General features: G+C 33.8%; 1 protein-coding gene across 14 annotated transcripts in view; it reads right to left on the reverse strand.

Moving 5' to 3' along the window:
• Positions 1-17806, reverse strand: part of CNOT2 (CCR4-NOT transcription complex subunit 2) — a 109065-nt gene that overhangs the window by 34614 nt on the left and 56645 nt on the right. For 12 of the 14 annotated variants that reach the window (XM_082422787.1, XM_082422786.1, XM_082422783.1 and 9 more), the window contains one exon: positions 9546-9668. The exons of the other annotated variants lie outside the window; for them this stretch is intronic. In XM_082422787.1, coding sequence (XP_082278913.1) covers positions 9546-9668 — 123 coding nt within the window. The remainder of the gene's footprint in view (positions 1-9545; positions 9669-17806) is intronic. 14 annotated transcript variants of the gene reach the window in all.

Consider the following 17806-nt stretch of genomic DNA (forward strand, 5'->3'; position numbering starts at 1 on the left):
TAATTAAATAAGACATGAGCTACGTCATCAAAAGGGTTATAATCTAGTGGAAGGACAGAATGAATTACACAACTAATTATGTTCCAAGGCACAGTATGGTAAGTGCTCTTAAGGAAGTATAAAGTATCACTGGAGGAAGATATTTCTAAAAAAGGGTGAGGTAACAGGAATACTTTGTAGAATGGTAACATCTGATGTGGGTACAGATGAGGGGTCTTCCAGTGTGAGAATATGCAGTGAGTGCGATAAAAGTTAGTGACATGATTAGAACACAAACAAAATAAGAAACATCAGTGACTGAACAATAGGGTAATTAGGGAAGGGAGATAAGGCCTACCCTACGCACACCGGGGAATAGAAGAATGGGAAATAAAAGAGTGATGGGACCAGATGCAAAAGGTCTTCTTAAATGTTATGCAAAGACGGGTACTAACTATGGCGATAAAGAGAAAACATAATTTTAAGCCAGGAAGTGACATGATCAAACTGTGCTTTGGGAAGATAATTCCAACAGCAAAACTGGATGGAAATGGTAAGATACTAAGCTAGAACACGAGAACTGCGACTACGAAGGAGTCCTACTGAAATGGTTGAGATATAGGGGAAAAGAGATGGGTGGAGAATCACCAGACAGGGAACTATCAGAGGCCTCTCTGGTTTCCAGTGAAGAACTGGGCTGACATTGACCACAGTAGGGAAGCCAGGGGGAGAAATATTTAAACAGTAGAGGTTTATACAATACACATTTCATGCTATTTTCATGTCAAAATTCAAAATTGTTTTAATTATTCTGAATTCATGCAAGTTTTTATACAACAGTAGTTTTAAACTAATGACATACACCAGACTCTTCTGGGGTTGGGCTAAGTTACTACTCTAAACACAGCAGTATTTAAATATAGTAGCAAATTTTCTAAAAAAGCATCAAATCTTATAAATATTCCTTCTGAAATCCGGAGGGTATACAATATAAACAGTTAAACTGAAAGAATACGCATTTTATGCCTGACCAAGTTCTTTTGTTAGGTACAATTATCGTTACTATTACCACATAACCGCAAATATTTTAAGCACATTAAAGGTTCATTTCTAAATTGCAAGAACAAGATCAAAGAACATATGTAACATACAACGAAGCTTTAGTTGGTGACAGAAGGTAAAATGTTTATAATAAAATGCCTTAACAATCATGATTTTCTGTTATCATTATAAGCTATAAACAAAAGTAAGAGTATAGTTTCCAAAGGCTTCACATAAAAGATGCTGGCCAGCATGAATCCATGACTTAGAATGATCCATAATGTGAACATTCTAGAATGGACCATTAAAAATTTTACTTTTCCCAGAAATGTGTATGTTTATTGAGCACATAACTCCAAAGAACAGACATTTTATAGTCTACTTTCTCACAAAGGTTATACATCCACAAGTGGGTTATAGGTATGCCAACATATCACTCCTCTCAGCACTGGGAGATAAAGTAGAGAAGATGACACAACATGAAGGTAAAGGGGGAATGGCTCCCTGGGCCAAATATCTGAGTCGAAGAGCAGCAGGCTGACCCATTTACCAGTATGACATATTAAATATTATCATTTTCTCTATGTGTGAGTACATAGTACATAGAGAAGGTTAGTAAACAATGCTTTACAGAAACATGAAAGTAGTTTGTTTAATGGTTTATAACCTTCAGACCATCCAAGTAAAATAAGCATTGATCAGCTATACAAACCGATGTTAAAATGACTGCTTCAAAATGTGTCAAAAATGCAAATATGTAATTTCTTATAAAATCAATCCTAGCGGTATGTATTTTTAAACTCCGAAAGCATGCTTCATGAAATATATCAGTGCTAAAAAATGGATTTTAAAATGGATTTAACATACAATGAAGGAATATGGGGTAGAAACACTATTTACAAGCATAAAGAAAATACACAAGAAATGTACTCTGGCACAGAAATTAACTACAATTAACAGATGATAGAAAATTTATATAATTTTTTAACTGCTGAAAGTTAATTGTATAAAGGTAAATTTCTTAGAAAAATATACAACTTTAGATCAAAAGACATATTAGAGTAGGGAATATAAGCATAAGTGGAAAGAGCCCGGCTTTGAGTCAGAAAAAAATCTAGGTTCGAATCCTGATTCTGCCTCTTACCTATGGGAGAGCCGAGCCTCTGTTTCCTTCCTGTAAGATGGAAATAACACTACCTACCTCATAGAGTTGAAGTGAAGATTAAATTAGATAAGATATACACATATTAAGTGCTCAATAAATGGTAGCAGCTGCTGCTAGTAATCTAATCTTCCTCCCAATGCAGGACTCTCATTAATAGCAATCAGAGGGGCAGCCTTCGGGGAATTTATTGAATAGTACCCTAATTTTATATTCATTTTTGCTTAAGAAGCTAAAGAAAGAAGTTTATCAAATGAATTCTAGATAAAATAAGGAGCAGAACTTGTGTTCTTAGAGGGGGAAAATAGTAGAAAAAGATTAAATGTCACACAATCAGTAGAATGCTGAAACCAATAAGCAGGTTATTGTGTTCCCAGTCTAAAACCATTATAACAACTATATTCTTCCTCATTTCTCAAACAGTCTATAATACAACACTGCATTCAAACAACAATAAAAACCAGGAAGCAACTAGAAGAAACAGTAATGTAATACAAGTTATTTTCCTGACTCAACAAAGAGCTCCTTTATCCTTTTGCTTAATATACAGACTATCAAGGAAATCAACAAGTTAGAAACTGTATTTCTAAAATTATTTCCACTGTTACTAGATATAATTCTGAAATCCATGACCAAAAGAACTCTAAAATTATTTTGCTTTACAAAATGTATATTTGAAAAACTTAATAACAGGCCAATCTGGCTCCTTCCAGCAATCCATAAAAGGAAAGAAGTGTTAATTATTCTATCCCCCTCATGCTTCCCAATAGTGATCACCTCTCGCAATTATTCCCTCCAATAAAAAGTACCTTCAATCACAAAACCTATTTCAAGAAACATTAAAATCAGTATGGTCAAGAAATAATTTTCTACATAAAAAATGACTTCAAAATGCAACAAAGTATTATTAAATAAAAATTCCCTGACCACAAAAGCAATTTAAAAATGAAATATATAAGTTTTTAAGTGTTCCTTAAAAATTCATTGTACAATATACTTAAAGGTATGGTGATAATATAATTCCTAGCATTCTGTTATTTATTTCAGGATGAAAACAACAAAGAAATATGATTTTGCCTATATCATATCTACAAACAAAAAAACCCCAAAAAGTTTTAAATCTAGATAGAATATGAAAAACATTTAAAAATTAAAAACAGTATGGTTAAAAAAATAAGAAACCACTGAAGTCAGAATGAAATCTAGTAAACAAAAAGAAAGACTATTAGAAGATAATATATTAAAAAGACCAAAAGAAGAAAGGGACAAGAAAGGAAGCAGGCAGAAAAACAAAATAGTAAGTCATAGGATCTGGTAGCTTATGAATCAGAAATCAATAACAAATTATGAGTTTACCAGATATTTCAAGTAATTTTGATTAAAACATTAAGTTTTCAAAAATAACATTTTCAGAAAGTGTAATATATGCTGAAATAGTCAATGTAATTAATTCCTATAGAACATTTAACATTCAAAACATACTAAAGAAAGTATGGCAACCAAGATCTCTATATTATGTTGTCTGAATTTTAGGTTAGAGCCAAAGCACAAATTTAAAGGTATATTAAAGGCTCTTAATATGCACTGCTAAACTGTTTTCTACAAAGTTTGTATTAATTATGCTTCCACAGCAGTTACTTCAATGTTCCCTCACAGATAATGGCTACTCTTCCACTTAAAAACAAAAACCAAAAAACCAAACGACAACAACAAAAACCCTCTTTGCTAGTATGAAGAGGAATAAAATGGTATTTTCTGACTATGATTTTTTTATGATTGTTATTTACTGGATGAAAAATTTCGTAATTATTTTTGTAGATGTATCAAAATTTGTTATATCTTTTAAGTATATCATTTTAACTCCCTTTTATAAATAGGCTTTTATCTTTAAAATAACAGAGTTTGAAGATTATTTAAACGGCAATGAATTTAAGAGATTTTTAGAACACTGCCTTCAAATTATTTGACATTTAATTCTAATTTCTTTAAAGTCTGATTTATTTACATTTAACTCTATTAGGTTATTGTTGCCATATAAAATTTTGACATACTTATATACATTCAAATTAAAAGTTTTAAAGGTTATTTTTGAGTTTTTTTAGGTAAATAATCGTATCTGCAAATAATATTAATTTTGTTATTTTCAATATCAACTCATTTCCTTCCTTTTCTCTAACAAAAAGACTCAGTAAGAGCCCACTATCTCCTACATCTTATAATAAGTTTAAGAACACAGCAGTAAACTAGAGAGGCAAGGTCCTTGCCTTTGTTAAACTTAAATTCTAGTGGAGTAGACAGGAGAATAAATAATTAATAAATACATACTTCAGGAAGAGATAGTTGCTGTAACTGTTAAAATGCAAGAAAGAAGTTAGAAGGATATAGTAGTAGTAGTAGTAGTACTGACAGTATATACAAGGCTACTTAGGAAAAGAGTGATCAGAAAGGCTTCTCGGGTAAGATAGATTAACAGATACCTGGATGTAGTGAGAGAGAATACCATGTGAAGATCTGAAAAAAACTAAGCATAAGGTCCTGAGACAGAAACAAATTCAATGAGCTGGAGAGGCAGCCAGGATGACTCTGTGTGTAGTTAAACACTAATCATGAGGATGACAACAATAATGGTGATAGAAGGTATCCTTATTTTATACTAGATTTTAACAAAATATTGATTATAAATTGGCGTGAGAGAAATCCTAGTTGGCATAATTGCTGTAGGCTAACACAAGTATGAAAGTTAGGTACGAGTTCAAAATGGTTGCCATTTGTCAAAACAAGGAAGTAGTCTACTCTAATCAGTTTCATGAGTTTTTTTTTTTGTAAGTAAGGATAGGTGCTACATTTCATGTCTTTACAGCACATATTAAAACAAGGGAAAAGAGGTTCCCACAAGTTTGTGCGTCTAAAATGATTATGCTTAATTAAGAATCACCAAATGAGTGCAACAAAGACTCAAAAGACTAGAAAATACGTTAGCAATCAAAATACAGATACAGTTTTTAAGAAAACCCTAAAATTGCTTAGATTATACTGCCCCCAAAGAGTTGTCTATTGTGTCTTATATGAATGTTTTTCATTTTCTATAAGTCTCCAAAAAAAGATTATAATTAAAAACAAATAATTAAAAATCACACAATTACATGATACAGGAACTATCAGTATCCAAGCTTTACATATAGATAAGGAAACCAAGGCATGGAAGAGGTCATATAACTTGCCTAAAGCCACAGAGCTAATAAATGACAGAGCTAAGATTCAGAAAAGGAAAAGGGAAAGGGAGAAATCAAGCCACATCTGCCTACGATTTACTTAATCTTGTGAAAACATTTAAGTAATATATCTGTAATATTTATATTACTTTTATACCTCAAAAACAGCAAATTCAGCATTCTTCTGAAAGACACATACATGTACAGGCATCTCTTGAAATAAAAGGCCTTGGAAAATATGAAGCAGCCCTAAAGAAATACTTAGCAATTTAATCAGCACACAATCTTATAAAGAACAGTTTACCAAGTACTTCTACAACCATGCATATGATGAAGAACAATTACGTTTTATGCTCTATGGTTAGGGTAAATCAGGAATTGGTTAGGTTTTGGGGGTCTTTTTGCTTTTGGGGTTTTTTTTGGATAGTTGGCTTAAAGATTCACTGAACTACTGGCCAGTTTTCCTTTATCATAAATTACAATTTAAAATAATTTTCTCACTGTTGCCAGGAAGAAAAATAATACAAAATTATCCCAGTCATTTATTTATTATGTTTAAATTTTTTCTCTTCAAAAGCCTTATAAAGCACCAAATAATCATTATCTGCAGATGGTATACATAACTACCGAAAAAACCAAAAGAATCAATGGCATAATGTTATTATTATTCATTATAGTAGCAACATTTAATATTTACTATTTGGTCTTCTATAAGTTTTGCATACAGTTATCATTCAGTCCTTAAAACCACCACCCATTAGACATGTACTATTATTCTTATTTTATAGATGAGAAAACTGAGACATACAGAGACTGAGTAACTTGCCCAAGGACACAGCTAGTAAACCCTGTGACTGAGATATAAACTCATAAAACAGAATGTCCAGAGCCCATACTCCCAATCAACAAAAACTAATAAAAAGAGTTTTGTAAGGTAGTTGGTTATAAAATAAATATATACACGTACAAACTATTTCATATATCAGTAAAAACCAATTAGAAAAATGTAATGAAAACGGCAACCATAAAACCCTACTTATTAAACGGCATAAAGAACAGAAATAGAAGAGAGACATACCTTTCTGAAAGAAGGTAAACATCAGTATAAATGTGCAACAGTAAAAAACATTTTTGTAAAGGATGTGAAAGACCTTACCTGGCTAAGATGTGAAAATTGCCTATAAAGCTACAGCTATTCAACTATGTTGTAGTTCTTCCAAAGAATCAATATGATATACAGAACAAGAGTTAAGAAACAGGCCAAAAAAATCAGACATTAGTATATATAAGGGAGAATTCCAATTAGTCATAAATGAATGGTCTAACTCAGGGGTGGGCAATTTACTGAATGCAGGCCAAATCCAGCACACTGCTTATATTTGTAGGGTGCATAAATTAAGAATGGTTTTTCACGTTTTAAATGGTTATATAAATACCTACATATTATCCTTTATTTAGCCTCTTGGCCCACAAAGCCTATAATATTTACTATCTGGTTCTTTATGGTAAAGCCTTCTAACCTGTGATCTAAACTATAAAAAAAGTGTTGGGACAACTGGATACCAGATAACCTTATGGGGGTGGGGGGGTGGCACGAGGAGAGTAATCTGGCACCACAAAATTCACACCTTAATCCAAAACACATTTCTAATGAATGTAGTTATATGTGTAGAACTAAGCACAAAAGTGCTAGAAGAAAGTAGGTGGGGAAAGTCTTCCTAGGTATGATCTCAAAAACTGAAAACATTAAAACCAAAAAACCCACACAAAACTGATGAGTCAAATTCAATAAAAATGATAAATATTTTTATATTAAAAAAAACCTGAAAGCAAAAAGCTGAAAAACTATTTATGACAAGAGGTTATTAACCTTAATATATGGAAAACACTGACAAATAAACAAGACTTATCCTCTCAATAGAGAAATAGAAAATGGCACAAAAACAGTAATCCACAAAGGAAGAAATAAAAATGGCCAACTACACGGAAAAGACACATTGCCCTGTGTGTGTGTGTGTGTAAATTAAGCAATGTTTTACTGCACATTAAAACAGTAAGTTTCCTTTGTCTATCTGTAAAAACTTAAAGATAATAGCTGGTATTCTCAAGGGCACAGAGAGTGCTGATGAGAGTAAAAATTGGTACAAACTTTCTAGTGAAAGACATGTCAATATGGCCCAGAGATTTAACTATTAATATATTTTTAAATAAAAATATGTGAAATATAGAATCAAAATTTTAGCCGTAAATTATTCCCGACTAGCATTATTGGTAATTTTCCCCCTCCCCGACCCCACGCATATTTTCTAAAATTTGTGCAATACCCCTTACTATTTTGTAATGAAAAAAGTATCAGCAACACAGAAATTTATAAGTAGCTACTATATTATTATTACCATTTTCAGATGAGAAAACTGAGGCTTGGAGAAGTTCTTGCTAATAGGCAAAGCCAAGATCCAAACCCATATCTGTCCTGTTTTAGAGCCCAAATTCTTAATCTCCATGTCTTACTACCTTATTAATTCATTAAAAAAAAAAAAGTTTTGTGAAGCAAATCATTCTGTTATTTCTGTGACAATTAACCTGGAATAGTAACTAACATATGTATATGACTGTATGTAAGAATTCTGACTAAAAAATTCTGACATATAATACAGTATTTCTGTTCCCTAGAAGACAGACATCTCTGTCATTCATTTTCTGCACATACTTTTTTAAGAATTTCAGTTTGAAAGCTTTATATCTTCCTGATAAGAAAGAATGCTTTTCATCAATAAGTAATATTCCACTACCATTTTTGCATCAATCTTAACTTGCACTGTACAATCACAGTAACACACATGCAGATTAGTTTCTGCAGTGATGCTACCGGAAAGACATCCCAAATTATTTAACTATAGCATTAAATCTTAAGCTTAGAAATTTATGTAAAAAATAATTGTTATAATTTACATCAAATAGCAAATAGCTAGAAAGGCAGTAAGATAACAGAAAATTAATTAGATGACATTATTCTGTCAGCTACTCAACTGCACAAGAAAGCCACCAAACACAAAATTTGAAGAGTCCTAATAATGCACTTGATAGTCTGTTGCCAAAATGACACAATTTTCAAATAAAAATAAAGGGGAATAACACCAAAACAGGAAAACAAAACAAAACAAAACCCCACCAAAATTCTAACTTAAACCTTGAGTAAGCCTATTTGTGAAATTCTAAGACACAGGAAGTAATTTACTAATGATCAACTTTAATGAAAAATGATGGCATTTGTTACAAAACCTAGAATTTTGAAAGTGTTTTAAAACATCAGTAAGAATCTCATTAGATTAATATCTAGAGTAAATTGCTGTATAGACAGGGAAATTAGGAATAGCAAGTTTATAAAAGTTTGAAAGGGAAAAAAAAGTTGGGCAGGTACAAAGCACAAGAATGCAACTGGTTTGACTACAGTATATAGCGTATAATTTAAAGTAGCTTAACAGAATTTGAAAACAACAATGGAATTTATTTTAAAATATTTTATCAATTTGCTAATTATGACTTGGCTGTGTTCTAAATCCTTTCATTCCAAAAGGGATTACTGAACTACTAACCTTCCAAAGCATTTAACTCATACTTCTATAATATATCATCTTCCATGTTTTTGAATACAGTTCTTCAAAATTTTTCTATTGTAGCACACTTATAGCTAACAGAGGAGAGATGGTCTGCCTATCTGAGGCCTAGGATTATAACCAGAATATCAGAAAGCAAAGGAAAGGTTTCACTGCAGCCTGACATTGTATCTTTAAATCTGTACAAATCAGCTTTCTGCTCTTTATAAAAGTATTGTTTTAATATAAAAGCAAGTTATTTCACAAATTAAAAAAAAATGGATGTTCTAGAAGTAATACCTTGTTTACCCCATGTCTTTTGAGTACTTCCTACTACAGTATTACCATATCCCAACTTGAGAATCATATAACATTTTGTCTCCAATAAGAATGTAAGAAAGCTCATCATCTTTGTATCCCCAGGGCCTAGCACTATGCCTAAAACACAGTCACTCAACCAAAGGTGGTACTCTATAGTTCATATACTGCTTTTCAGGAATCAGAAAGAGACAGACATATACTATTGAGTAAACACAGCTTAACTGGTTAACTTACATCTTTTTCTGACCGATGTGGAAACATAGAAGACTGGCTGTAGTACATGTTTTCGTCATGGTAGTCACTGTCGACCCCCTCTACAAACTTCTTTCTTGAAGCACCAAACATGCTGTTTGTCACCTAAACAAAAATATTACTTTTATCAAGAATAACGTTTTGGAAAATGTCAGGCTTTACCTTACTCCTATGCGGAAAACATAAAATGAAGGGAGCATTGCTAAGATAAAGAAACAGATCAACTAAGAATTAATGATACAGGTGAGAAAGTCGTAACAGTGCAGTAGTAAATGTTTACTTTCAGGCCCTGAAATCAAGAGGAGAAACTTAAAGTCTGTCACATGCAATGATTCCAATTATTTTAAAAGAAAAAATATCACTTATTCTTGAAAATTGGCAACCCAATATAATTTTCCCATATAAAGATTTTTAAAAAATTGTTTGGGTTTAATTATTCAAAATTTTCACATGCATCTTCAACATTAGTGTCTTTGTCATCGTTACACCTACTTTTTAAATTACGTTTTCCAGAGCATATCATCTTCACTTACAATCTAAGTTTACTGAGATACAGCACTTTTTGAGTCCATGTATAATGGCACACTGGAAATCTTATCTCAAGCCACAAAAGCTCTCACTCATGTAATAGTAGGATAATTTTTCCACTCATCATCCTGGTATAAATTTATGATCTCTACTACATAACCCGCTTACTCTTTTGCTTTTTAAGTCTTTACCATATCCAACACTAGTAATTTGGAGCCCTCATCAAGATAATTACTAAATCTGTGCTAATTTTTATTTTACTTTATTTTTTTCCATAAGGTGACCTGTATAAAGCTTCCAAAACTATCAATTGACAGGTTATTTAATTAAGGTCAATGTGTCTTATCCCTAATAGTACTTTGCAGTTCAAAGTAAACTGAAATGTCATGATAGGAGAGATTTGTAAAGACTAGAATACACAGTGACTATATTTTTTCACAAAAAAAAATGGGGAAAAACTCATCAAATTTGACATCCATCTGGTACACTCATTATGAAGTGTACCATAATGTAAGGGTATTTTCTTCCACTGTAAGAAAAAAGGAACTTTCTTTTACTTCTCATTTCAAAAGGAAACACTGTAGTTACTACTGTTAATCAGCAGACATGGTGAATTGGTATACTGCAGATCTTAAGGCCAAATTTGATGTGCAAGTTTGTTGAAAACATCCATGTTATTTAATAATTGCTTTATATTTTAAGTTCCTTGTTAAATCTGTAAGAAACTCAAATATTTAAGTATTCTTCCTGTTGAAGTCTGAGAAAAAGCTATTCAGTTAAATATGAACACCAGTCTGAAGACAACTTAACTACTGCTTTGTTTTATGTTTTTAGGCTATATATCTCTTTAGGTGTGAAATACAGAAAGATATTTTCAAGGATCTATTAATTTGTTAGAACATACTTTATTTTCTTTGGGCAGTGGACTCCCTGGTGAATCTCAGGCAAGTGCTTCTATAACTCTGAATGTAATTTTAGGGACTAGGTAGGATCCCTCATGCCTAGCCTCTTAACCCCCTAAGTAGTCCCTAATAGGAAAGAGAGGTGTTTTTTTAGTGAGTTTTATTTCAGAAAAGTAACAGTGGAAAAAAGCACTTTAGAGTCTGTAAATTAAGACTCTTTACACATGAGATTTTAAAGGTTTGTTTTGTAAAAGTTAAGGATACATTTAATTCTCTTTAAAGGACAATTACTACTGAGTTCTAATTCTAAAAAAGGATAAACACAGGAAAATGGCATGAAACTTGCAGAATTCACTAAAATTTCAGGAGCGTACCAGGATATCTCTCATCAAATTTTACGTACGTAAGTCAAATGGATGCAAAGTGAACTCTTAACAATTGTGATGTAACATTTATCATCAAAACCAATTACAGACTCTTAGAATCCTAAAATTGAAATTAATTGTACTGAATAAAAAAACTTCATTCTAATACTGTGCAAAGAGGTTTTACTGTTTTGAAAGCAAAACTAAACACGTGAAATGCCTCAGACAGAGGAAAACAGAAATGTTCTCTTTCATCAATACCAAATTTTCCCAGACTCACTGTGTGTGTGCCAGAGGGAGGGAGAGAAAACACAAACATGTAGAATTTCATTTTTGTTTTGTGTGCTTCAACACAGAAATTACACAACAGTGAAAATACTAATTATTTTTACATGACTTCAGCAAAAAAAAAAAAAAAAAAAAAAGAAAAGAGGTAAGAGTGTAATACTCTGCCTTCAAATGCAAGCCCCAGTCCCAGGGATGGGTACTGGTATGAAACAAAGAATTCTCTGATCCATGGCAAAATCAGAAAGAAAAAGGAAGACAACATAGTAAGTTTTTCCAAAAAAGCTAGTTTTGGGCTTCCCTGGTGGTGCAGTGGTTAAGAATCCACCTGCCAATGCAGGGGACACGGGTTTGAGCCCTGGTCCGGGAAGATCCCACGTGCCGTGGAACAACTAAGCCCGTGCACCACAACTACTGAGACTGCGTTCTAGAGCCCACGAGCCACAACTACTGAGCCTGCATGCCTAGAGCCCGTGCTCTGCAACAAGAGAAGCCACCGCAATGAGAAGCCCGCACACCACAAGGAAGAGTAGCCCCCGCTTGCCGCAGCTAGAGAAAGCCAGCGCACAGCAACAACAACAACAAAAAAGTTAGTTTTATTTAATTTTAAAGGGTGTGTCCTGTATTCCATACAGAATGATGAAATGGAGTAGAAAAGTATTTTAGACTAGCCAGGAAGAGTGAAACTAGGAAAGTAACAATGAAGCAGAGAAGTAAAGGAACTAACTAGGTAAAGACAGACAGGAAGAGCAGTCAGTGCAAAGTGAACAGCAAGGTCCTCAGTGGTGCGGCTCAAGCGGAATGAATTCAGTGGAAGACGGTAGGAACTGAAGTCAGAGATACTAGTGTGAGCAGATCATGTGCCTTGCAGGCCTGGGGGACTCTGGATTTTATTCTATGTGAAATGAGAAGTCAAGAGAGGATTTGGGGGAATTCTCTGGTGGTCCAGTGGTTAGGACTCGGTGCTTTCACTGCCATGGGCCCAGGTTCAACACCTGGTCAGGGAACTAAGGTCCCACAAGCTGCACGACGCAGCCAAAAAACAAAACAAAACAAAAACAAAAAAACAAAAACAAAAAAGAGAGAGAGAGGATCCGTGGGCAGTTTAAGTGACATAATTTGGCATATTTTATTTATGTATATATTTAATATGATTGTAGCTACTCTGTAAGGAATGGACAAAAGAGGGGAGAAGAGTGGAAGCAGGGAAACAGGTTGGTGAGAGATGATGGTGGCTCAGACTACAGTGGTAGTGGTAGGGGATATGTCAACACTGTACTGAAATATATTAAAATTACTGGTTATATCATATATATTAAAGTCAATTTGATAAACAGAAATTTAAAAAACTAATTTAAAAACAAAATCATACTTCATTCTACATTACATATAAAATTTGTTCAAATATTTGGTATATACAATTTGTCAGCTTTCTTCAAGCAAACATATAAAGGGCTTATATCAATTCTGTTAACTGAACACCTTCTCTCTCAACTCTCGTATCACATGTTTTAACAAAGGAGAAGTAAAAACTTGAGATTTCACCAAGAAAAATACATGAAATATGTTGTACCAAAAGCAATATTTCTTAAGTCTTTTTTGAATACAGATCTAAAACATGTAACTAAGACATTTTATATTTGCTTTGATTCCATAAGAACTAATCAGGAGATATATATATATATATATATATATATATATATATATATATATACACACACACACACACACACACACATGTTAGCTTACACTAATTCTATCACCCTGACAACCCCGCCCCCCCCCCAAAAAAAAGAGTTGGCCTCAAAATGTAGTAGAGAGCAATTAAACTGACAAGCAGAATGGAAGCACTAAGTTGGCTGGATTTTCCCAGTAAACACCTTCATTACTTCATTAGGACTAGCTATGAGTTCCTAAGGTCAAACATTCTTAATATCTAAATATAATATTTCAAAGCCAAATGCAGTAACTCAGAATACTCACAGAAGAATTCACAAAACCTCAAACTTGAGATAATCTTAACCAACAACTTCAAAGACGGGTAAAGTGGCCCCTGATCCAGGTGGGATGAACAGTAATTACAAAAGGGAAGGAATAAGAGGCAAGGCCTGGAGCTTTTTAAATGGTCACAGAAACAAAGTAGGACACTTTACAAGTGAAACTTCAAAAATAAATTTGGATAGATAGATAGATAAGTAGATAGATAGGCAGACAGATAGGAAAGGGTGAAAAATAGATCATATCCAAGGCAGGATGGGCAGTATTTAATCTTGCACAATTTTCCTTCAGCAAGACCTCTGGAGAGGAACTTACTCTAAAATCATTTATTGTCTATCATGCTGGCATGCTGGCATGCTGGCCCAGGCATGGAATCTTATTCCCAGGGAACAGAAACACATCCCATGGCAGAGTGGTCCTTTTCCTGATAGCAAACAAATATAGTTTGATTTTGAAATCTATCTCCAGTCTTAAGGTTCCAGCAGCATATTTTAAAGTGCTGCTAGACATTTCTGTATGAGAAGTACATTTTAATAAACTAAATCAGTAATATTTAAAACTGACTTTCCAAGTTACTTTCTCCTGTTCTGTTCCGCATATCATCACATTCTAATCTTTCTTCACAGTGGCTTTCACATTTGTTTTTTGCCATTCTACCTATCACCTTCTTAGTTTAAGCTATGGACTAGATTTTTTTTAGCCCTCTGACTGATCTCCCTTCACATTTCAGTGAACATGTTGAGGGTTTCCTGTATGAATTATGCCAGAAACTGTGCTAATGAACACAAAAGCTGAGTAACAGCCCCAAGTCTTGAACAAGCTCACAGCCTAGCTAGGAGAAACACCTGTAAATAAACAATTACAGTATGAAAATCTGTACAGGTGTTCTGGGAACACAAATAAGGGAATCTCTATCTGAGGGAAACAACTGAAAGATCTTATAAAGTAATATTTGAACAAATATTTAAATGTTAAAATTTTTTTAAATTAATTAATTAATTAATTAATTTATTTTTGGCTGTGTTGGGTCTTCGTTTCTGTGCGAGGGCTTTCTCTAGTTGCGGCGAGCGGGGGCCACTCTTCATCGCGGTGCACGGGCCTCTCACTGTCGCGGCCTCTCTTGTTGCAGAGCACAGGCTCCAGACGCGCAGGCTCAGTAGTTGTGGCTCACAGGCCCAGTTGCTCCGCGGCATGTGGGATCTTCCCAAACCAGGGCTCGAACCCGTGTCCCCTGCATTGGCAGGCAGATTCTCAACCACTGTGCCACCAGGGAAACCCCCCCAATTTTTTTTTTATTTTAAAAAAAGGAGAAGAGTGTAGGGTGGGAGATGAAGCAAACTTTGGCATAAGAAACAGCAGGCGTAAGTTCTCGGAAGTGAGAGAAAGCCCAGAAACACAAAACTTTTAATACAGCCAACAAGGAGGATGTCTGGAAGGACAATGATAGGTGGTAAGGAAAAATAGGCTAAATTTCAATGCCAGGTTAAGAGGGCAAGGATATAGACGGGAAAGCCAGGTACAAAAATCTAGGTGAAGACTTCCCTCAACTAACACTTTACTATGATGTCATATTCATAACCACTACAATGACTTTGTCACTTTCCTACTCTCGTATCTCTTGTTAATTTCCCCTAAAGGATGCAGACCAATATTCCTGCGATCACGACCTTAACATAATTTTGCAGCAGTAATTATCTCAAAATCCAACAACAACCTTATGCCTCAGCTTAATTTGGGTTATTCACAGTTGTTCCTATACATGATAATGTCTGGAAAATGCCATCTGTAACCCCTGACATCTTCAACAATTAAAACTTAAGCTGAGCAGATTAACTCTAAATATTTATTGAAATCATCCATATCTTTCCATCTCTGTCATTTCTGAGAACAAGCATTTCCAATATCCTTCAATCAGGTCTTTATTAATCCATTCTCATTCCCCTCAAATTTACTCTCCCACATCAGCCAAGTAAATTTTTAAAATAAAAATTTAACAGTCATGGCCCTGCTGATTGAAATGCCTCAACAGCTTTCCAAATCAGTAATAAGGCTTATAAGGCCCTATGTAACCTCTCTGACCTTAACTGTCTCCACAGGTCCCCTGTCACCACTAAACTGCTGCCACACCTTCAGTTACTCAAACCCAAGTTCTCTTCCGCCTCCGGACCTTTGCATAGGCTGATACCTCTACGTAGAATGCTTCTTCTCCCATTCTTTGAAACTTTCATACTAAATCAGGACCCCTGGTTTGCAGTCATTGAAAATACTTTATCATAACTATAATTATACGATAATAAGAAATAACTTTTATTGACCACTTACTATAATGCCAGGCAATATACTCCAAATGTTTCAAAATGTATTTATATAATCTTCATAATTTACTTAGTAATAACTATATAAACATGTATGTAATCCTCATGTATTTACTTATTTAGTCTTCATTTTTAGATGAGAAAACTAAGAACTGGAGAAGTTGGGTAACTTGCCCAAGGTCACATATCTGATGTGCCCAAGATTCCATATCTGATAAGTGACAGAGACGGGATATGATCCCAGACAATCTGCTAGAGTCCCCCCTTTTAACCACGATAGTACACTGACTCTCAGACGTACAACTAATAGTTTAATGTTTGTATTCTCCCCAAACTGTAAGCTTCATGACGGGAGAAGCAGTAAAGGGCAAAAAGGGGTGGGGGGCTTACTTTGCAGTAAACAATGGTAAGTAGAGGGTGCCACATCAAATATTTGTGCATGTCAAAAAAAGATCTCTTTAGCAGAAGAATGAGAATGAACTGACTAGAGGTATGTGAAACAAACGTTAGTCTCTACCAGACTGATCATATTTATTTTAGAGAAAGCAACAATAATTTTAGAATAAAATTATGCTTAAAAGAAAGAACAGCACTACACCAATTAAAAAGTAATTACTATTTCCATATTCTAAATTAACTAATATTTTTACTTTCAAAATATAGTGAACATAATTTAATCGTTCAAGGAATTAGAATGGTTATTACAAACCTCTAAATTTTTATTATAAGCTACTGAAATAGACACTGTAGCATTAAACGAGTAGAATATGTCTACCAATTGGGTTAAAACAAGACCAAATCCCTAATGGCAACTTTTTCTTGTGATTCTATTTCTAAAGTAGCCAGGCGTTTTACTGTTAACATGCTGATACATGTGTCCCATCATAAAATCAACTCTTTCACAACACTGAAGTACGAAGACTTTTCTATAGCCAGCAACTTTTCATCTTTAGCAACAGAGTATGCATCCACCTTATATTATAAAGGGTAAAGAGAGCCAAATGTAGGTGGGGGTTGGGGGTGACAGGACTGCTCTTTTACTCCTTTTTCCCTAATGGAGATTTTACTACTTCACTCTGATTGCTGAATACAAAATTTGACTTCTTACTTTTCCCTCCCAATTTCATATTCACTATCAGCAAACACTTCACACACATACATATACACACAAGTTCTCTGTTGTTTATAAAGCAGGCAGAAAATTAATAAAAACCACAGTCAGTTGCCATTAACATTTATCTGCCTTTATCAAGATGCAGTCAATCAAAATTGAAACCAATCATGAGAAGCCATAATACCTGAAGATAATCTGGTTATCTTTATTACTGGCTTTTAGAGGGAAAAGCTGATAGGTCAAATCCACTGAGACACTGCCCAAATTCTATGGAACTAGAATACTGTACACCTATATCAAATATGATATACTACCACCTAGAAATATTTATAACCCAAGGAACTTTTGTTTTAGTGGTATTTTTTGGTAATAGGATTCTGAGCTACCAATCCTACTTCACAACTGTTATAAATAATCCTAATTTTATTTCATCTGGAAAACACTAAAAAAAAAAAAAGAAAGGAAAAGAAAAATGGGATTAAATGAAGGAGAGAAAGGCACTTACATTAGGAAAAAAATCTAACTCCTCAAAGAACAAAGAATTTAATATCTGGAAGTCTTTAGGAAAAGAACAAATGATCTTTCCTCCTATTAAAAAACATACTACTCTTGAAGTCCTACTAGTTCTAGAATACTATGTCGTGATATCTATAATATAAATAAATGTATAATGAATAGTTTATTAATCTACGTAGGATGGATCTAAAAAAAGTGAAGATTTAGATAAATTTTAAAT

Source organism: Balaenoptera physalus (genome assembly GCF_965194825.1).
Source record: "Balaenoptera physalus genome assembly, chromosome: 13".
Classification (NCBI taxonomy): Eukaryota; Metazoa; Chordata; class Mammalia; order Artiodactyla; family Balaenopteridae; genus Balaenoptera; species Balaenoptera physalus.